Source organism: Hyperolius riggenbachi, chromosome 4 (assembly GCF_040937935.1).
Source record: "Hyperolius riggenbachi isolate aHypRig1 chromosome 4, aHypRig1.pri, whole genome shotgun sequence".
Classification (NCBI taxonomy): Eukaryota; Metazoa; Chordata; class Amphibia; order Anura; family Hyperoliidae; genus Hyperolius; species Hyperolius riggenbachi.
Window position 1 is genome coordinate 66,171,997 of NC_090649.1, and position 22,202 is coordinate 66,194,198.

The 22,202-nt window shown below is 48.1% G+C and overlaps 1 protein-coding gene across 3 annotated transcripts in view; it reads left to right on the top strand.

The window, feature by feature from the left end:
* Positions 1-22,202, top strand: part of LOC137571264 (dehydrogenase/reductase SDR family member 4-like) — a 103,324-nt gene that overhangs the window by 74,455 nt on the left and 6,667 nt on the right. For all 3 annotated transcript variants that reach the window (XM_068280143.1, XM_068280145.1, XM_068280144.1), the window contains one exon: positions 19,860-19,994. In XM_068280143.1, the coding sequence (XP_068136244.1) occupies positions 19,860-19,994 (135 nt within the window). The remainder of the gene's footprint in view (positions 1-19,859; positions 19,995-22,202) is intronic.

Consider the following 22,202-nt stretch of genomic DNA (forward strand, 5'->3'; position numbering starts at 1 on the left):
GGGCTGTCCTGACCTTCATGAGTCTTCAGTTTGAGTCTGTTGCTAATAGCAGTTTTGAGGGTCGTCTGGAATTCGACCCTGGAGGGGGGGGGGTACTGTGATGATTTTCTCAGCTGCCTGTGCAGGCAGCCAGCCTTTTGACCATTGTGTAGGTTTGCATGCTGCAGGACTCTGGAAAGAACAGCTTCTGTCAGTTTCGCAGCTTGTGCTTGCAGAGGAATTTGCATACGTTGTCATGCAAATTGCCTGGCCACATTCATTGGAGGCGTGTACTATAAGTACTATGTCTTTCCCACAATGCTTCGCTGTTCATAAGGATTTCGTCCTATGTAACACTCCTGGTGGGGTGTCAGCCTTGCTCTCTGTTTGAACATCAGCTTAGAGTAATTCCTAAATCTGCGCTAGGCAGATTTCCCTAGTGCTGTTAGGATTGTATTATCTGTATTGCCTGTTCTGTCTTGTCTCGCCTGTTTGCCATTGTCCTGTCCCTATGGTGGTTGACAGGAAATGGTTCTGATCTCTGTTCTTGGAGTATAGCTGGTGCAGCGGTTGCTGCCAGCTATCTCTTCTGTTCTGTCTCCTGGGATCGCGCTAGCTACTTTTCGCTAGCGCTGGGGATCCTTCTGTTCTGTCTTCTGGGATCGCGCTGGCCACTTTTCGCTGGCGCTGGGGATCCTTCTGTTCTGCTACTCTGTACTTGGATCGCGCTAGCCACTTTTCGCTAGTGCTGTGGATCCTATCTCTCGCTTGTCCCTGTTTTCGTCTGTCTGTCTGCTACGCTTGCTGGAGGCTCGGTGAGGTAACCATTAAGCAAGCGCTCGCGTCCTCTGTTTCATGTTTGTCTGTTAATGGTTAGTTAGGCGTGCTTGTCTCTATTGTGCTTATCACGTGGAGACCGCGCATAACCGCGTGCACTGTTGCGAATGAGTGCGGTGTTCGCGGTTAGCTAGCATTTGTTATTTTCCGTATCTCCTCATTGTATTATTTGCTGTGCCTTTGCTAACCTCGTATTCTGTTCTGATCTGCCTTGTGTCTTGTCTGGCGATCGCACCTCTGGCGATCGCGTTCCTATTTCATATCTGCTGTTGTGTGTGTGCGGTTGCGGGGTGGCGACTGGATTGGCACACACACATACAACCTGTCCCTTTGCTCATTCTCATTCGCAATCGCCTCTCTTGCGATTGCGTTCTGCGTTTTGTACAATTCCTGTCTGGCATTTGTGGAGGTACAGAGGATTGGTTCCTCTGCACTCCCCAGCGCCATCTGCCGTCAGGAATTTTTCCTCTACGGGTGCGTAGCACCTTTTGCTGGGTTCCTGCAAATTATACGCTTGTGGAGGATTTCCGCCGTGTCAGCGCACGCGTTGTGCGCTGATCACGGGGAAAGTTCCACAATCGTTACAGAGAACTTCCTCAACACCTCTAGAACTTTTCAATTTGTAAACTTGAGGAGGTTTATAATACTGGTTAAGTTTGCGAGCAAATTGAGTAGAGGGATTATTGCCTCATAGCAAAAATTTAGCCTTAGAGAACTTCAATGCCTTAGCATGAGAGGTGTCTAATAAAGAATTCAGTTCGGTTCGTTTCAAATTAATTTCGTGCAAGATATCTCTAGTCATAGTTCCGAAATGACGCTTGTAGAGCGAGTCAAGTTCAGCTGATAATGAGAGAATCTTTTCTGACCTAAGTTTTTTTGCACAAGCCACTTTAGCTATAAAAACGCCTCTCAAAACCGGCTTATGGGCCGCCCATCTAAGAACGGATGAGGTGTTATCCTCATTGTTAAAGAAAAAATATTCCTCCAACTCACCCATCAAAGACAATCTATCTGATTCCTCAGCTAAAAGAGAATCATTACGTCTCCAATTGTTGGGACTAAAAGGTAAGCCAAAGCCGGCCATAGTAGACTGAACCATATGATGGTCAGACCAACTACACATAATAATATCTGAGGTGGAGGAATTGGAGGCAAGTACTGAGGACAAAAAAATATAATCCAAACGAGCATAAGACTGGCGGGGATGAGAAAAAAAAGTATACTGTTTTGCAACCGATATTATGGGCCCTCCAGATGTCTTTAACACCAGATCTCGAAAGAAGTCTAGTGAGTCTTCTAGGAAAGGTGAGCAAAAGGAGATTGAACCGATCTATCGAAAAAAGGATTAGCTACAGCATTGAAGTCTCCTGCAATAATCAAATGGGAGGCCGATAGCCTGTCTAATTGGGAAGTCAAAAGTTGTATAAATGAAGTTTTAGAGGCATTGGGAGCATAGCAGTTAACCAACATAACAGATTTACCCTCCAAGATACCCTTAAGAATCAAAATCCTACCCTCCGGGTCCACAAAGGAATCAATAAGGGAGAACGAAACAGAATTGTGAAATACTATGGCTACTCCTCTGGCTTTTTTTGTAAATGAGGAAAAATAAGCTCTATTAAATGACCTATGCAAAAAGGTGGGTGCCTTGGAATGAACAAAATGAGTTTCCTGAAGAAAAAGAACCGAAGCTTTGAGGCTCTGATAATGTTGAAACGCCTTCCTGCGCTTAACAGGTTCGTTCAATCCCTGGACATTGTGTGTAATCACGTTAAACACCCTAGGCATGAGAAAGCATTAGTCAGAAGCATCAAAATATCAAAAAATGCATATAAGGTAAAAGTTTGCACAGACAGGACTCCTGTGAGAACAAAAAACACATAACCAAAATCAAAAACAAAAAGAGAAAAAGAAACCAGACAAAAAAACATGATAAGCAAATCAACCAAACATGACATAATCACTGGGCAGACTCTCCTCACTGTCCCACTACACATAGGCCCAGGAAATCTCAGTGGCATAACCAGGACCTCACTGAGAGGGGGGGTGTCAACCAGGTGGCAAAACTCCAAACCTTGGAAAAGCAGTTAGTTTGGCACAGTAGAGGGGATCCATTCCCCAGCCTTATCAGGATTTAGTGTGCCAGGTACGAGGAAGTTTATTGAGAGGTTGCTTCCGATAAGCCTCTAATTGAGCCAAGGAGACTTGTAGACCCATAGAGTTCAGAAGTGAAACACCTTGCTCCAGTGAAGAAATAGCGTGTACTTTGCCATCTCGAGAGAGAAGAAGCTTGGTAGGAAATCCCCACTTATAAGGCAGTTGTTGCTCTCTTAGGAAGGCCGTCAAAGGGGCAAGAGATCTGCGCCTCTGCAGAGTAAACTGAGATAAGTCAGTGAATACCTTGATGTTGCTGTAAGATTCCAGAAGATGTTTAAGCTGTTGCATATAGGAAGAAAAGGCATCCTTGACATGGTAGAACTGAAAACAAGCTATAGAGTCCCTGGGAACCTTCTCCGGTAAATAAGTAGGTTTAGGCAATCTATGAGCACGTTCAATAGTGTATTCGATGCTGGTGTATTGCGGTATGACCGACTTGACCATGTCAACAAGAAAGTCCTTTAATTGTGAATTGCTCACCGATTCATCGATACCCCGGAATTTAAGATTGCATTGTCGGTTACGATCCTCTAGATCAGCGATTTTTAGCTGTGTAGCTTCGTTAGTCGCATCATGGCGCTCAAACTCTGAGACAGTTTTATTGTGCTCAGCAATTAGCATAGAAATACAGTCCTCATTATCAGAAACACGTGCCCCCAGGGCTAGGGATGCTGATTCGGATTCCGCGGAAGTGCAATTTACGAAATTCCGATCGGAAATTGCATTTCCGCATCGGAATGCGGAAATCGGTAATGCAAGCGCCGTAGGCGGATTTCCGCCGGAAATCACGGAAATTTCCGCCCGGGAAACGTGGAAATTCCACTCGACTTTAACATCGATTTTCTCAAAAACTATAAGGTCTTTTTGAAAACTTTTTTTGCATCTTGTTCACAAGATTCGGTTTAATAAACCCTGAAAATTTGGTGTTTCTAGGACTTAAGGGGGCTTTGCTATTAACCACTAAAGTCGGCGGATTTTTACTGTAATGTAAAATGCACAAAATCTGCATCTGCCTATTTCCTGCATTTTCCATTACAGTAAAAATCTGCCGAATTTAGCGGTTAATAGCAAAGCCCCCGTAAGTCCTAGAAACACCAAATTTTCAGGGTTTATTAAACAGAATCTTCTGAACAAGATGCAAAAAAAGTTTTCAAAAAGACCTTATAGTTTTTTAGAAAATCGATGTTAAAGTCGGGCGGAATTTCCGCGATTTGGAATGCGGAAATTGGTAGCGGAAAGCGGAATCGGTAATCGGTACATGACGGAATGCGGATTTACCGCGGAATCGGAAATTGGCATTCCGACTATCCCTACCCAGGGCGTCCAGAGATTGTTGCAAGGAATTGGTGACAGCCAAGACCCTGTTTGTCATAGATGTCTCTAAAGCAATCATCATATCTTTGAAGAAGGCACGATCAATTGGCTGATCAGATACTGGCATATCAGTAAAAACACAATTGAGGCCTGGAGCTGGAGTATGCTGTGGAGAGGCCTCTAAGTCAGAGCTTGCAGGGCCCGACAACCTGGGTTTAGATTTAGCTGGACTGAGGAAGGTGAGAAGGGGGCCTCCAAGTCAGAGATATCAGAGGCTGGTGGACTATGAGACAAGGCAGCGTTGGACCCCTGTGATGCGGATAGCTGCGAGGCACCGCCGCGACTGGATGCGGAATTATGCACGCCTGCAGCCTGTTTAGATGACTGAGATGTGTTCGTGATGCGTACAGGCAATGCGGACTTGCGCGTCGCGGGGTAGCCGGTGTCATCTTGCTCACTATACGACCTGGGCCTCCTCCGGCTGAACATGTCGGGGATACGCTGCGGACGCTGAACCATCGGCTGAGAAGTGCAGGAGGTCTCCATCTCCTCTCCCATTGAGGTTTGAGTGCAATTCTCTTCGCTGGCCATGCTGTGAAAGTCGCTTCAAAAGGCTGGGGTGAGGGGCTCCTCTATCAGGCAGCCATTCGTAAATTAAGATTTATAGCTTGTAGTTACTAATGATCAGGAGTTTATGCCTGTAGTGTGGTAGTTACATTACAATGGTAATAAGCCTCTTTTCTTTGCTACTAATGTTCTATTCATTATTTGTACTACACATACAATTCATTATATCATAAATGTTGTTTTTTTTTTGTTTAATTTGCTTCAATGTCACTTTAAAGGGAACCTAAATTGAAGAAAAAAAGTGTAACTCAGTCGGCCAGCTGGAAGAGGGTCACTGCAGGGGACTGCGGGATCACTTAGTGACGGTGTGGGCACAGGGCAGCTGTAGGGGGCTGGTAGAAGCACCAGGAAAGTTAAACTCATTTTTTTTCTTTATTTTAGGTTCCCTTTAAAGGATACCAGAACTGCAGTAAATATGAGAAACCAGAGGATCAGGCATGTATGGTGAGCCGGCCTGATGCCCACCGCTCCCCCGTTTCTCCTTTCTGCTTCTAAATGCCCTCTGGCACCCTCTTCCAGGTCACCGGAGTTGGGCATCAATGTGTCTGTGCTGTCCAGGCTGCGCACATCCTACAGCGTGCGACTATGGTCGAGAACGCCCTGCGCATGACGTCCAGCATGCGCATGCATGCAGAGAGCTCCCGGCAGCAGTCGCATCAGGATGGTCCCTGGGCGGTTGGAATCCGGACAGCTCTCCATACATTCCTGCTCCCCTCATTTCTCATATTTACTTCGGTTTTGGTATCCTTTAAGTGGTGACAAGTGGAACATTATTTCAAAAAGAGCTAAGGCTTGATTCACTAAACCATGATAACTCATATCACGGCCATTTCCATGCGCATTTGCGCGTTTGTGTGCTATTACAAATTTGCACGTGCAATCGGGCATTTCCACGCAAAACCATGAATTTTCTTGCGATTGCGCTTGCAAATTCGCGATCACGCGCAAACACTAAAATGTGTGCGAAAACGGCCGTGATATGAGTTATCACGGTTTAGTGAATAAAGCCCCTAGTTTTCAAAAAAATAGAATTTACAGATAATGTATCTACCCATTGGTATTGAAAATTTACATATATCTACAGAAACAGCAGTGAATTTCCTCCCAGGGTTTCGCTTTTGGCCAGTACACTGACAGGGCCAACCCACAGGAAGTTGCAACGCTATTGCCAGGGAATGGGATCACTGTACAGCCGCAATAATGCTGTATGAGGATCCCTGGCAAAATACATTATTTGCATTATTTTTTTATTTTTTTTTCTGTTAAACCTCTGTAACCCATTGCCACCCGTGCAGGCTGGTATTGCCAGGATTCGGAGCCCAGATCACTTGTTATGATATGTGTGGGAAGAGAGTGATAGCAAAGGTTCCTCCTCTCCCTCAGAGTCCATACCACAGATGCCACCATGAACCTCCCCAAAGCCCCGACTTCCTCCTGGTCGCTGGAATCCTCCCTGAGGAGGATTCCCAGTGTTTTTTTAAGGGGGCAATAGGGAGCCCCATAGCAAGCCTCTCGGCTCCGTGTACACTTCTGCTTGCCTCTGCCACCCCCCACCCACTGGCACCCATAGCACCCCCTGCCTCTTATAGCACCCCTTGCTTCCACTCACAGCGCTCAAGACACCCTGTGGAGCCCCTACATCTACCACTCTGCGACAAACTTGCCATGACCGGACTGGAAGGGAATCCTGGAAAAAGCATCTTTGGATTTGCCACTTGGTTTTCTCATTCGGTATTTTACTAACTAATCGGATCCCTCCATCAAAGAATCCTATTGATTAGTGTAAAAACCAATGGGAAACTCCAGTGTTCCCTTTCAGTCCAGGGGGGGTAGCAGAGACCAGTGGCAGTGTATGTAGGGGGCGATAGGCTTGCTGGCATGAGCACAGATTTAAGCAGTGTGGCAGGTGAGCAGTGCAACGGTGAGTGTCTAGTATGCTGCAGGTGGCAGCAGGGGTGCTCTGGATGTTGGCAAGGGGTGCTATGGGTGCTATCAGGGGGGGAGGGGGGAAGGCAGGGGCTGGCATCAGTGTGTGCGAGTGCCAGGAGGCTTTGTTATACTGATGTATAATGAGCCTCAGCAAAGCATCTTAAAAGGGCCGCCAGCGCTCCCCATTGGTATATTAACAGATTGGTCCTGGTGGCACATTTGAAGATGCTTTGCCAGGGCTTGCTAAGTATAGTCAGTGTTGGTAGTGGGGAGTGATGAGTGTAACATTGTTTGTCGTGGATCTCCAGTCAACATTCAGAGGATATGGGCCAATACTGTTTTGGTGATGTCAACTGAACGATGAGTTTGAACACCATTAAAATCAATGGGGGTGGGTCAGCTGTGTGTTCTTTTTCTGGATTGTGTAAAGCCTGTACAGCCTTCCAATACATTTAAAATGACATGTCAAGACTCCTATAGCTCTGCACTCTGATACTAGAATTCCTGTTGGGATATTCAGGGGATTTTTTCAAAGAAAGTACTTGCATTCAAAGTGAGATTTACAATGAGCCTGGCAAGTTATGTGCCACAAAATCTAGAAAGCTAACACAGAGAGGAACGGAAGGATCCAGAACCTTCCATCCTCTTAGGAGAGTATCTAACTTTTTTTATTGGTTACAGTTGGCCTCTAAATCCAGTATTTTTGAAATATAAGACACACTAACTTGTACCACAATTTTTGGGGAGAAAGAGTGTGTCTTAGATTCCAAAAAATACGGTGTTCCAAGAAAAGGTGTGGCCAGGTGTCTCCCCCACAAGTTCTTACCAATCCAGCGAGGCGCCCTGTCTCCTCTGTCCATCTCAGCCAATGTATAAAGACTATTCTGATGTTGTATACACTCATCCTCCGTGGCTTCCATCCTTCTGGTGCCCTCTAGCTGTGCACAGCGCACTTGCACAGTCAGGTGACACATGAGGGCACCAGTGAACCCACAAGTGCAGAGGCCATGGAGGAGTAGACAGCGGTGGCGCCTTCTGAAAACAGTGGCTCATATGGACAGAGGACTCTGAGCATGTCGGTAAAAGCATGCAGTTAGCTGTGAGTGTAGTCAGTGTAGATGACAGTGTAGCTGTGAGAGTAGCTGAGAGAATAATCATTATAGCTGGCAGTGAAGTCAGTGTAGCTGGCAGTGTAGCTAAGATAGAGACAGTTTGAGGGAAAAAGGTCCATAAGATGCCCTCGCACTATAGATGCACCAGGGTTAGTATTTATCTTTTTTCCCAGATTTTTGCCATCTAAACCTAAGTGCATCTTAAAGTTTGAAAAATATGGTACCGTATATACTCGAGTATAGGACGAGTTTTTGGGGCAAAAAATGTCCCAAAAGTGGGGGTCTCGCCTATACTCGAGCCACCTGTCCCCCACCCCCACCAGAGTGAAGCATGGCAAATTTACTGACCCGCGGCTGAGGATCTGTGAGCTGTGTCCCTCCCGAGCTGCGGATTTGCTCAAAAACAAAGTGGCAAGTGATGGCAGTGGGCTGCGTCCCCCCTCCCCACCTCCCCCAGAGCTGCGCAGTGCTGCGGGTCATATCTACCATTGCCGATACATGTGTTCCGTCACATGTCACCCGCCGATTGTCCCCGCTGGAGTATGGAGAAAGATGCCTGCTTCTTACACACTAGAAAATGCGCGCGCTGCCAGGAATCCTTTTTAACTAATCTGTCGGGAGTCTAATTTGCTATGACGCCCTCTAGTGGCGTCACTGCAATAAGACTGTAGGGAGTCTTATTGCAGTGACGCCACTAGAGGGCGTCTACAGACCAGTTAAGGAGGATTCCTGGCAGCGCGCGCATTTTCTAGTGTGTAAGAAGCAGGCATCTTTCTCCATACTCCAGCGGGGACAATCAGCGGGTGACATGTGACGGAACACATGTATCAGCAACGGTAGATATGACCCGCAATGCTGCGCAGCTCTGGGGGAGGTGGGGAGGGGGTACGCAGCCCACTGCCATCACTTGCCACTTTGTTTTTGCACAAATCCGCGGCTCAGTGGGGACACAGCTCACAGGTACCACTTTGTTTTTCTGCAAATTCTCAGCTGCAGATCAGTAATTTTGCACTGGCATTGTGAGCCAGTACAGTATAAATATAATTGGAGTGGCAACTTTATTGGTACATATGTGTAGGCATTAGTTTATCATTTTAGCTCTTGCAGCTGTGAATTGTTCTGTCATGTGTGCCTGTGTCTGACATAATGCTAATTACTTTGATTGCCCTATTTTCTCTCAATGAGTCATCTTAATATTGTGCATTGATGAAGAACACAATGATTACACTTTAACCACTTGCCGACTGCTCCACGCCAATTGGCGTGAGCAGTGCGGCAGCCCCAGGACCACTCCACGCCCATTGGCGTAAACTGTCCTTTATGGGGCTAGCAGGAGATCGCACGTACGCTGCGCGCGCATCTCCTGCTCCGGGGGCGGAGCTCCACCCCGCCTTCAGTCTCCGTGCTGCGATCGCCGCTCGGGAGACTAGTAGACGGCGGATTCGCCGTCTAACTGCTTTGTACAGCGCTGCGATCAGCAGCAGCGCTGTACTGGGGACAGCCGTGTCACACGGCTGTCCCCCTGGAGGACAAGAGAGCGGTCGGCTTTCATAGGCAGAAGCCTATGACAGCCGATCGCGTGATTGGCCGTCAGGGGAGAGGGAGAGAGGGAGGGAGGGAAGGAGGAAAAGTAAAAAAAAAAAAATAGTAAAGTTTATTTAAAAATAAAACAAATATTTATTTAAAAAAATAAACAATGTGGGGGCGATCAGACCCCACCAACAGAGAGCTCTGTTGGTGGGGAGAAAAGGAGGGGGGAATCACTTGTGAGCTGAGTTGTACGGGCCTGCAGCTTTGCCTTAAAGCTGCAGTGACCCAATTAAGTAAAAATGGCCTGGTCACTAGGGGGGTTAACACCGCAGTCCTCAAGTGGTTAATGTCCAGTAAAGGTGATTTTTTTAAAAAAGTAAAATACAATAGGTCCTGGGTTCCATCTTGTCACAGGAGCCCTAGTGGCTGACCGCACTTAGCCTTCTAAACGGTGCCAGCGCACAGATCGTGCGAACTCTGGTCGCAGTCAATGCGCAGGAACCGTTAAGAATTAGCCGCAGACAACTCAGAAGGGAGCCTGTGAGACACGGGTGATTACAACTTCACCCACTGGTTCAGGGTACTGCCACCACCGCGGTTACCATGGGACCGTGGAGCCCATTAACTGACTAATCCTGCGAATAAAACGGTTAAACACACGATATTCTGTCTAGCCAACAACAAACAAACAGTAGCGTATCTTCAGAGACCCGGGATCAGTTCTGCGTGTGCTGATAAGCAGGGTAGCGGATAGTGAATGACTTGGAGAAAGTCGTTTATTCACGCAATATAAATAATTAATATATACAGACAATTATTAAAAATCACAATTATTAAGACAGTAATAGCCAGTATGAAAAATAAAAGAAGGGAGAAAAATACTTAGTTCCTGGAAAGATGTCCCTTTTGTGGGAAAAATCAGTTCTGGATTTCAATCAAAGTTCAGAGTTCAGACCAGGTGGATGCCAGCATATCCTCAAGCTGGCATCTGATGAATTCAAGATGTTTCAGTGTGGAGGACACTGAGTTTGGGTCCTCAGCCATTCTTATGCCCCTGCTTCAGTAGGAGGGAGTGAGGGCGGGGAGCCATACACCCCCTTAGAAGATGAGATGAGCCCTCCCCTTATCCTGGGGGCTAGAAATCATATCTACCCATATATGGGCTCTATCTCACAGAACCGTACAGGTCAGGGCAGATTTATTAACATTTTCAGGTCTGTCTCGATTTATCCAGCGCCCTGATACCAGACATGAGGGGTGAGACCCCTGTGGTATCATCAGGGCATTTTCAAACTGCCTAACTGGCAGTCCTTACCTCAGAATGTTCTGAAACTTCCTCAGAACCAGCACCGGGGCTCATGCTACACTTCCCCCACGTTTGGCGAAGCTGCCATCTCAGGAACCCCAGAAATATTACAGATCTGGGAAGTTATGGATTATGCCATGAGACTTCAGGTTTATTCAGGGTGTGTTCTAGCTGCTAACAGCTGACTTTCCTTTGATCTTTACTAGGGAGCAAAGTGTCAAGACCTCCCGTGGATTCGTAGCCTGCCTGGCTGTACCTAGGCATCCTTTGGTTAATTAACATCTCCATGAGATCAGCTAAGTGTCACCTGGTTCCCAGAACCAAAAGGGGAATTGTGCCTTCCACAGGGAATATGTCCAAGCTAATTAACACCTTCCCCCAAGGCTGTCACTTCAGCTAAGACAGATCCCCCAGCTGTTCCTAGGCATAGGGATACTACACGTCAAATCTTGGTTCTATTGATCTGAGGCGCAATCGATGCAGGAATCGAGTGCGATCGTTCTTTTCTTCACGGGCGGTTCCAGGACGCGCCTGCGTCCCCGCAACCGTCCGTGACAGCCCTCCCCCTTGTCCGCGGCTTAGCCACTCATCCGCACGATGTGTGGCGGCGCCGCTAACCTGGCTGACGGGCCTCGAGTTGCCGGTACGGCGGGAAAACCTATTGGAGCCTGTGGCTCGGTTCCCCTGGACCGGTCGCGGTCTGCTACCCTCAGGGTTGACCCAACATGGACCGTTCTGGACAGGGCGTTTGCGCCACTGCAGTCGGACGTGGTGTCTGCCGGGACTGCTGACAACGGGCAGTGGGTTGGTTAGGTCAACAGCCAGCCCACGCAGGGTTCCCCTGCTGAGTGGCTGTGGACCTAAGGGAACCCCGCGGGAATCCCTGGACCTTCCCAGCTCCTGACAGACGGCACATGCCCTGCAGTAGTTTGCTACATCCCTGTTCATCCGGGGCCAATAAAACTGGTTCCGAATACCGGCGAGTGTCTTGCGGACACCCGAGTGCCCTGTCAGAGGATTACCATGTGCGGATTTCAGCACATGTCCCCTGAACGCACTCGGGACCACAAGCCACTTGGTATTCGCGTGGGATCTACCTGTAGGGGGCTGTACAGACTCACTGTACAGTCTCCCACCTTCCCAGTACACCTTGAAAGCGGCCCCGTCTGCGAGGGGCTCAGCGGCTTGCTGCCTGAGCACCTCCAGGCTTGGGTCACTTTGTAGTGCGGCTGAGAATATGGCGCTGTCAGTTTCAGCCAACTGGCTCATGTCACACGAGGCCAGCGGCTGAAAGGTCTCATCCCTGCGGTCAGAGGAGGGGGAGGAGGCCGGAACCCCCTCCACCTGTTCTGAGCTCGGGTTCTGAGCAGTGCAGCTGCGCGGTACTGCTAGCACAGGTACACTGTCAGAATGGCACAGACGGACATTACTCAAATCATCATTGCATGCAGTAATGACATTGACAGGTATAGACATTTTTTTCATTACAGACAGGTTGTACAGTAAACTCAGGTACAGTTACAGCATCATCACAACAGACAGTCTGTACATCAAACTCAGGTGCCTTTGAAGCAGGCACTATTGAACCTGGTACCCTTGAACTGGGCACATTCAACCCACCTCCCCCTGGTGCTCCCCCAAGTGTATAAAGTACCTGGTGGTGGGTGGAGAGTCCGTCTCCTTCCGTGAGCGACAAGGCGGTCGTGGCAGGTTCATAGTAGGACACAAGCTTGCCCAAATCAGTCCCTAGCAACACAGGGACTGGGAGATCCTTCATAACCCCAACAACCCGTTCTTGGACTCCTCCCACTCCCCAATCCAGCTTCACTTTTGCGTGGGCTATGTGGAAAAGGGTGCCCTCTACTCCAGTAAGGGCAAGGGATCGGCTGGAGCTGATGCTCTCCTTTGGTACAAGGTGTGAGTGAACTAACGTGATGTCAGCTCCGGTGTCTCGGAATCCGGTGACAACTTTGCCGTTCACTCTAACAAGTTGCTGCTGGTCGGTTCGGTCGCGGATTTCCTTTCCGCGGGCAAACAGGACAAAATCTGATGATCCAGGCTGTGGTTCGCTGGCGGGTTGCCTCTGCTGTGGGTGAGGTGCAGGTGATGCAGATGATCCAGGTGCTGGTGGTGTCTGTCTCCGCTCCGGGCAGTCGAACTTCATGTGTCCGGGCTGGCGGCAGTAGTGACAGGTGACCTCTCCAGGCGCTGCAGGCCTGGGTGCAGCAGCTGCGCTGGGTGGCCTCTGTGGCTGACGGCTCACAGGGGCAGGAGAGTCTGCCAGAGTATTGGGCTGACCTCCTCTCCAGCTGGATGGGACAGTCCTGCGGGTATCAGCCACCCGGGTAGTTGCAAAAGTCTCAGCAAGGTCTGCAGCGACAGTTGCTGAAGCCGGCTTGCGTTCTAGCACAAATTGTCGTACATCAGCAGGGCAAATGTTCAGAAATTGTTCCAGGACTATCAAGTCCTCCAGGACATCATAAGACCCTTTGGTGAGGCCTAGAGTCCACTGGCGGAGTGTGGTAAGCAAGCTGCTGACCACATCTCGATACGAGTCAGAAGACTTTTTTTGCCAGGCCCTGAACTTTTTCCGATAGGCTTCTGGCGTCAGCTGGTACTTAGTAATGATAGCGTCTTTTATAGCAGCATAATCATTATCCTTCTCCGCAGGCAATTCTGCGAAGGCATCAAGCGCTTTGTAGCGCAGCAAAGGTGTCAGATGTCTGGCCCACTGGTCTTGGGACAGACGATACTGACGGCATGCTTTTTCAAAAGACCGCAAAAACAAGTCAATGTCTGTGTCTTTCTCAATATTAGCAAATTTAAATTTTGCACTTACGGGTGCTGCAGCTCCTTCAGCAGGGAGGCTGGGCGGTGAACTCCGGCTGGCCTGTTGAACCTTTGCCATGTTGAGCTCATGCTGTCGTCTCTCCCGCGCCTCTGCAGATTGGCGCTCCCGTTCTCGCTCAGCGGCATCCCTCTCTGCGTGGCGTTCAGCAGCAGCAGCGGCTTGCTGCTCCCGTTCCTCCCGCATTTGGCGCTCCTCACGCATGTACTGCAGGTACTTGTCCAGGTCAGTGTCCATCAGCTTTTGTAATGCCTGCTGCATTAGCGGATCAGTACAAACGGACAGTCCAGTACTGGCTGGTTCCAGGCGAGTACTTTCAGAAACTCTGGGATTGGGGTCCACACTGACATTCTCCTGCGTAACTGTTGATGCAGGGCCCTCAGGATGCACAACCTCTGTACGGTCAGGAGTCTCAGTCTCTGGTTCCCCTTGCCTTGAGTCAGATGGGTCAGCGTCTACCTCAGCAGACACATCCAGCTCCTGCAGTTGCTGGGTATCCCATTGAAACAATTCCGTTACCAGGTCCCCTTGTTTCTTGCGGCCGACATCAATGCCTCTCTCTTGGCAAAGATTTTGCAGGTCCGCCAGGCACATTTTCTTGTAGTTCCCGGACATTTCCACGCCAAATAAAATAAAACTTTTGGGGAGGGGTACTGGCTACACAGTCTCTCTGTATATATAAAAAATATATTGCCTTCCAGCTACACCAACGAATTAGTTCGTTTCTCGATAGCGCTAGCGCTATCGCAGATACTTTCAGCACAACACAGGTCCCAACCGCTGCCTAACACTGTCACAGGAGCCCTAGTGGCTGACCGCACTTAGCCTTCTAAACGGTGCCAGCGCACAGATCGTGCGAACTCTGGTCGCAGTCAATGCGCAGGAACCGTTAAGAATTAGCCGCAGACAACTCAGAAGGGAGCCTGTGAGACACGGGTGATTACAACTTCACCCACTGGTTCAGGGTACTGCCACCACCGCGGTTACCATGGGACCGTGGAGCCCATTAACTGACTAATCCTGCGAATAAAACGGTTAAACACACGATATTCTGTCTAGCCAACAACAAACAAACAGTAGCGTATCTTCAGAGACCCGGGATCAGTTCTGCGTGTGCTGATAAGCAGGGTAGCTGATAGTGAATGACTTGGAGAAAGTCGTTTATTCACGCAATATAAATAATTAATATATACAGACAATTATTAAAAATCACAATTATTAAGACAGTAATAGCCAGTATGAAAAATAAAAGAAGGGAGAAAAATACTTAGTTCATGGAAAGATGTCCCTTTTGTGGGAAAAATCAGTTCTGGATTTCAATCAAAGTTCAGAGTTCAGACCAGGTGGATGCCAGCATATCCTCAAGCTGGCATCTGATGAATTCAAGATGTTTCAGTGTGGAGGACACTGAGTTTGGGTCCTCAGCCATTCTTATGCCCCTGCTTCAGTAGGAGGGAGTGAGGGCGGAGAGCCATACACCCCCTTAGAAGATGAGATGAGCCCTCCCCTTATCCTGGGGGCTAGAAATCATATCTACCCATATATGGGCTCTATCTCACAGAACCGTACAGGTCAGGGCAGATTTATTAACATTTTCAGGTCTGTCTCGATTTATCCAGCGCCCTGATACCAGACATGAGGGGTGAGACCCCTGTGGTATCATCAGGGCATTTTCAAACTGCCTAACTGGCAGTCCTTACCTCAGAATGTTCTGAAACTTCCTCAGAACCAGCACCGGGGCTCATGCTACACTTCCCCCACGTTTGGCGAAGCTGCCATCTCAGGAACCCCAGAAATATTACAGATCTGGGAAGTTATGGATTATGCCATGAGACTTCAGGTTTATTCAGGGTGTGTTCTAGCTGCTAACAGCTGACTTTCCTTTGATCTTTACTAGGGAGCAAAGTGTCAAGACCTCCCGTGGATTCGTAGCCTGCCTGGCTGTACCTAGGCATCCTTTGGTTAATTAACATCTCCATGAGATCAGCTAAGTGTCACCTGGTTCCCAGAACCAAAAGGGGAATTGTGCCTTCCACAGGGAATATGTCCAAGCTAATTAACACCTTCCCCCAAGGCTGTCACTTCAGCTAAGACAGATCCCCCAGCTGTTCCTAGGCATAGGGATACTACACGTCAAATCTTGGTTCTATTGATCTGAGGCGCAATCGATGCAGGAATCGAGTGCGATCGTTCTTTTCTTCACGGGCGGTTCCAGGACGCGCCTGCGTCCCCGCAACCGTCCGTGACACATCTTAATGTTTTACCAATGTTTTGTAAACAGCCACATAAAAGAGTGAGACCATCTCACATAAAGTGCAGACAGTGGAGGCTTGGCACAGGCATGGTAACCCTAGGTGCATTTCCACAACTCTGTTCATTTTTGGGGTGACCACACTTGCACTAATAACCTATAGTTGGTGCTGCATCTTCTACCCTCGGCTTATACTCGGGTCAATCATTCTTTTAATGTTGTTTTTTTTTTAGTAAAGGTTGGGGGGTCAGCTTATACTTGGGTCGGCTTATACTCGAGTATATACGGTAAGTGGTTTTTTTCAAAAATAGTTTTTGTAACTAACACGAAAGAGACAGCTGCAGTGAACAGTGATACCACGGCAGCTGCCTCCATCTCTCTGCCTAGCAATCTGTCCGGTCCTCGGGCGTCTAGCACGCCAAGGACGGGTTTGTCAGCAGCACATAGGGTTGAAATGTCGCGTGCGCGCGCGCGCACAGACAAGACCTTTATACAGGGAGGAGGCACGTCAGCAGACCGGCCGGTCGGCTGATGTCAGAGGAGCCGCTCGCCGCTCCTCATTGGTTGATGAGAGGGGGCGTGCCGTAGGGGTCTCCTCTGCTTCTTAAGCCTCCTGGAATCACTCGCAACTTGTCTGCTGTTGCAAATAATTCGTGTTAGCGTTCAGACCTTAGATAGATCCGGTGTGCTTTGATCCGGGAGGAAACCGGGGATTTCACACAGTGATAGGATTTTGATAGCCATAATCATAATTTGATATTGTATTATCTGTGTTTGACACTTGCTCGTCCTGACCATTCTTACTCTCAGTGATTCTGTACTTCTGCCCATCTGATCTTGTTGCTAACTGTTATAACCTTATATATAACTGTTATAACCTTTGCCTTCTGTCTTTGTACCGTATCTGCCAGTCTGTTGCCAATTTGTTTAGTCTGACTACTTTACTCTCACCAGAGGGCCCTTGTCTCTGGTGAGGGGTACAGTACTGTTAGTGCCCACCAGCTCCTCTGGTGTGGCATAGCTAAACCTATCAGTACTACTGTTGCACCAAGCACCATACTTTACTATCACAGTAGCTGTTTGTATACTTGTATTATTGGTGATTCTGCAGATCATCATATAATCAGGTATATATCTGCATTATAGGTGATACTGCAGATCACCGAATAATCAGAATTCTGTTACTTGCTAACACCAATCGTTACAGTTTTAAATGTTTACTGAACAACTGGAGACATTATTTTTTTTTAAATATCCATTTCGGTTTTGTAGTATCATTTAACCAGTTCAGCCTTCAGTCGTTTTTCATCTTATGCATCTAAGCTAGTTTCACCTCTCATTCATTCGCCAATAACTGTATCACTACTTATCACAATGAATTGATCTGTATCTAGTTTTTTCCCCCACCAATTAGGCCTTCTTTGGGTGGTACATTTTGCTAAGAATTATTTTTTTCTAAATGCATTTTATGGGATTATTAAGAAAAAAAAAATGAAAAAAAAAATCATTATTTTTCAGTTTTCGGCCAGTATAGCTTTAAAATAATACATGCTACCACAAATAAAACCCATGTATTTTATTTGCTCATTTGTCCTGGTTATTCCACCATTTAAATTATGTCCCTATCACAATGTATGGTGCCAATATTTTATTTGGAAATAATGGAACGTTTTTTTCAGTTTTGCGTCCATTACTATTAACAAGATTATAATTTAGAAAATAATAGTAATATACCCTCTTGACATGCATATTAAAAAGTTCAGACCCTTAGGTAACTATTTATGTTTTTGTTTTTTTAATTGTAATTTTTTTGTTTTAATTCAAAATTTAATTTGGGTATTTTTTTTTTTTTTGCAGTGTGGGAGTGTCACAGGAGCCCTAGTGGCTGACCGTACTTAGCCTTCTAAACGGTGCCAGCGCACAGATCGTGCGAACTCTGGTCGCAGTCAATGCGCAGGAACCGTTAAGAATTAGCCGCAGACAACTCAGAAGGGAGCCTGTGAGACACGGGTGATTACAACTTCACCCACTGGTTCAGGGTACTGCCACCACCGCGGTTACCATGGGACCGTGGAGCCCACTAACTGACTGACTAGTCCTGCGAATAAAACGGTTAAACACACGGTATTCTGTCTAGCCAACAACAAACAAACAGTAGCGTATCTTCAGAGACCCGGGATCAGTTCTGTGTGTGCTGATAAGCAGGGTAGCGGACAGTGAATGATTTGGAGAAAGTTGTTTATTCACGCAATATAAATAATTAATATATACAGACAATTATTAAAATCACAATTATTAAGACAGTAATAGCCAGTATAAAAAATAAAAGAAGGGAGAAAAATACTTAGTTCCTGGAAAGATGTCCTTTTTGTGGGAAAAACAGAGTTCTGGGTTTCAATCAGAGTTCAGAGTTCAGACCAGGTGGATGCCAGCATTTTCTCAAGCTGGCACCTGATGAGTTCAAGGTGTTTTCAGGGTGAAGGACACTGAGTTTGGCTCCTCTGCCATTCTTATGCCCCTGATTCAGTAGGAGGGAGTGAGGGTGGGCCCACCCCCCCCCCCCCCCTTAGAACATGAGATGAGTCCTCCCCTTGTCCTGGGGGCCAGAAATCATGCCTTAACCATATATGGGCTCTATCTCACAGAACCGTACAGGTCAGGGCAGATTTATTAATATTTTCAGGTCTGCCTCGATGTACCCAGCAGCCTGATACCAAACATGAGGGGTGGGACCCTTGTGGTATCAGCAGGGCACTTCCGAACTGCCTAACTGGCAGTCTTTCCCTCAGGATGGTCTGAAATTCCTTCAGAACCAGCGCCAGATAGGGTCAAGCCTGCTCTGTTAGTTTGGAGGGTCTGCCAGCCTGGCAACACAGAAAATATGATACATATAGCAGTTTATGGAATATGAGAGACCCCTGGGATTTATACCAGGTCATTCCCAGGCAAAGGCTCTTTGAAGTTGGCAGCAGCAAGCCACATGTCGGCTCCCTGCTGGGAAAAGGAGTCGGAGTGTCTGAGTTTCCTCACTCTAGATTGAACCAATCTAGAGTGAGGAAACTCAGACACTCCGACTCCTTTTCCCAGCAGGGAGCCGACATGTGGCTTGCTGCTGCCAACTTCAAAGAGCCTTTGCCTGGGAATGACCTGGTATAAATCCCAGGGGTCTCTCATATTCCATAAACTGCTATATGTATCATATCATATTTTCTGTGTCATTTTCTGTGTCAGAACCTGTCATGGTGCTTGTCACCTTATACCTGATGGATGGGCCATCAGCACAGCTTGAAGCCAGGGACTCTCTGGGCCCAGGCTCATTAGCATATCAAAAGAGCCATCCAGCCTGTAGGATGGTGCTCTCTCTCTGCTAAGAAAAGGACTTCAGCTGCCCCTACACACTCAACCCAGATTGTATCGATTTGAAGCGTAATCGATGCAGGGAATCGAGTGCGATCGCTTTTTCTTCACGGGCGGTTCCAGGACGCGCCTGCGGCCCCGCAACCGTCCGTGACAGGGAGGTAAACAGTTACATTTAAATGTAATTGTAAATGTAATAAGAAAAAAAAAAAGTATGTAGATGTAGTTTTAATATTTGGCCACAAGATGTCCTCAGTCAATTTTTTTTCTTCAAGTAGCACTCTCGCTTACAGGAAGTAAAGGGAGGACTTGAAACTTTTTTTTTCTTTTAGAAAGATCACGGCTTCTAATAGAAGCCATCGGTCTTTCTAATGGGAACTTAAATCAATGAATGGATTCATTGATTTAAGTTCATTGATCTCCAGGATAACAGGCGTTGGTACGGGAATGCGCAGACACGCGCGATCGGCCGCGGGAGCGCGCATCAGCCTTTTGGACATAGCAGCAACGTCCAAAAGGCTAAAGTGGCTAAGTTCTTTTATTTTCTCCACTGTTTTCAAGTTTAGGCATACCTTAACTAATCAACCTTTTATAACTAATTCTATTTGACAGTATATCGGTGCATATTCAATATCCAAAACTGCACTTCTTGCATTAACCAATGTGCTTGCACAAGCCTTACGTTTCAAGAACATCAGAGTGAATGGACTGGCATTTGGAGTGATCAATACTGGCTTCAGCAAAGTGGTAGGTGTATATTTTATAGCTATGGTATACTATTTCTTTATTTGGGTTTCATTTCTTCTTGATTATTCTGTGTTGTCGTATTCTGCAATAATTAAAAGCTACAGATTCTTTAACCACTTGCCAACCGCCCACTACCTAAGGGCGTCGGCAAAGTGGCACCCCAAGGACTGCCTAATGCCGATTGGCGGCGGCACCTGGGGGACTGAATAGCCAGGTATTGCGCGCAAAGATGTGCGCGCATCCACCGGCATTAGGCTCCACCCACCCACGACGTTAACCCGCCAGCCAATTAGCAGCGCCGGCGGGTTGTTAACCCTCGATCTGCCGCTACAAAGTGTATAATACACTTTGTAATGTAAACAAAGTGTATTATACAGGCTGCCTCCTACCCTGGTGGTCCCAGTGATCGAGGGACCACCAGGGGAGGAGGCAGCTGTGTATGTATGCTCCCAAGCACACTGATCCTGCCCCCTGATCATCCACAGAACCCCTCAGACCCCCCCCCCCCCCCCAATCACCCCCTCAGACCACTGTTTGCACCCAATCACCCCCCTAATCACCCATCAATCACCCCCTGTCACTATCTGTCAATGCTATATTTTAGATCAGGTCCTAAACTGCCCCCTGGGGGCTCCTGATCACCCCCTTATCCCCTCAGATCCTCCCTAGACCCCCCCCCCCCCGTGTACTGTATACATCTATTCTCCCCTGTAATCACCCACTGATCACCTGTCAATCCCCTGTCAATCACCCATCAATCACCCCCTGTCACCACCTGTCACTGCCACCCATCAGATCAGGCCCTAACCTGCCCCTAGCGGGCACCTGATCACCCGCCCACACCCTCAGACCCGCCCTCAGATCACCTCCAAAGTGCATTGTTTACATCTGTTCTCCCCTGTAATCACCCACTGATCACCCATCAATCACCTCCTGTCACCACCTGTCACTGCTACCCATCATACCCATCAGATCAGACCCTAATCTGCCCCATTGCGGGAACCCAATTACCCGCCCACACCCTCAGACCCCCCCCCCCCCCCCATCACCTCCCCAGTGCATTGCTTGCATATATTCCCCTCTCTAATCACACCCTGAGACACCCATCAGTCACCACCTGTCACCCCCAGCACATCTACTCATCAGATCAGGCCCTAATTTGCCCCGTGTGGGCTCCTGATCACTCGGCCAAACCCTCAGATCTCCCTCAGACCCCCTTCCGATCACCTCCCCAGTGCATTGATTGCATCTATTCTCCCCTCTAATCACCCCCTGAGACACCCATCAATCACCTCCTGTCACCACCTGTCACCCCCTAGCACTCCTATCCATCAGATCAGGCCCTAATCTGCCCCCTGCGGGCTTCTGATCACCCGGCCAAACCCTCACCCGCCCCACCGCAGTGACAGAATTTTATTTTTTTCTGACCACTGCTGGTCTCTAAGACTTAATTGTGGCTGAGACCAACCGTTATGCCACACAATACGCAACCGCCAATCCAAGAAGCTACTATGCTCAGCCTTTTCGGTGGAAACTACTCCAAGTTTCTGAACGTAACATTTTTTGGGGCCTTCTTCGTAACATGGGTCTAGTCAAAAAGAATGTATTGTGGTCTTGTTGGTCTACACACCCAATACATCACATGCCCATGTTCTCTGCTGCCATGTCTAGGTCACGATTTGAGAACATCCTGCGCTTCACTGGCATAACAATAGGGGAAGCAGCATGAGGGGAGAGCTTTGCACATCAGCGGGGAGGGGGGACAGTCCCCCCTTCCCTCACCTTGGGCTCTCCCCTCTGCGCTTCCCCTCCTGCATCTATCTAAGTGTCAGCAGCGGTGGCAGGAGCTATAATTACCTCCATTTACCACGGAGGTTGCCGATCTGCAAGGGCTACACAATATTTCCTGTTAAAACAGGAAGTAATGTGAAGCCCTTGCAGATCGGAGACCTCCGGTGGTGAATGGAGGTAATTATAGCTGCTGCTGCTGCCACTGCCGCTGCTGCCGCTTAGATATATGCAGGAGGGGAGCGCAGAGGGGAGAGCCCGAGGTGAGGGGGGGACTGTTCCCGCTGATGTGCAAAGCTCTCCCCTCATGCTGTGACCCCTCCTCCCCCCCCAAAAGGCCATGAGCGGGCCCCAGGGTGGGGTTGCCCGCTCAAATTCTTGCAGGGGGGCCCGGGGACTTCTATTTACGCCCCTGCTGCG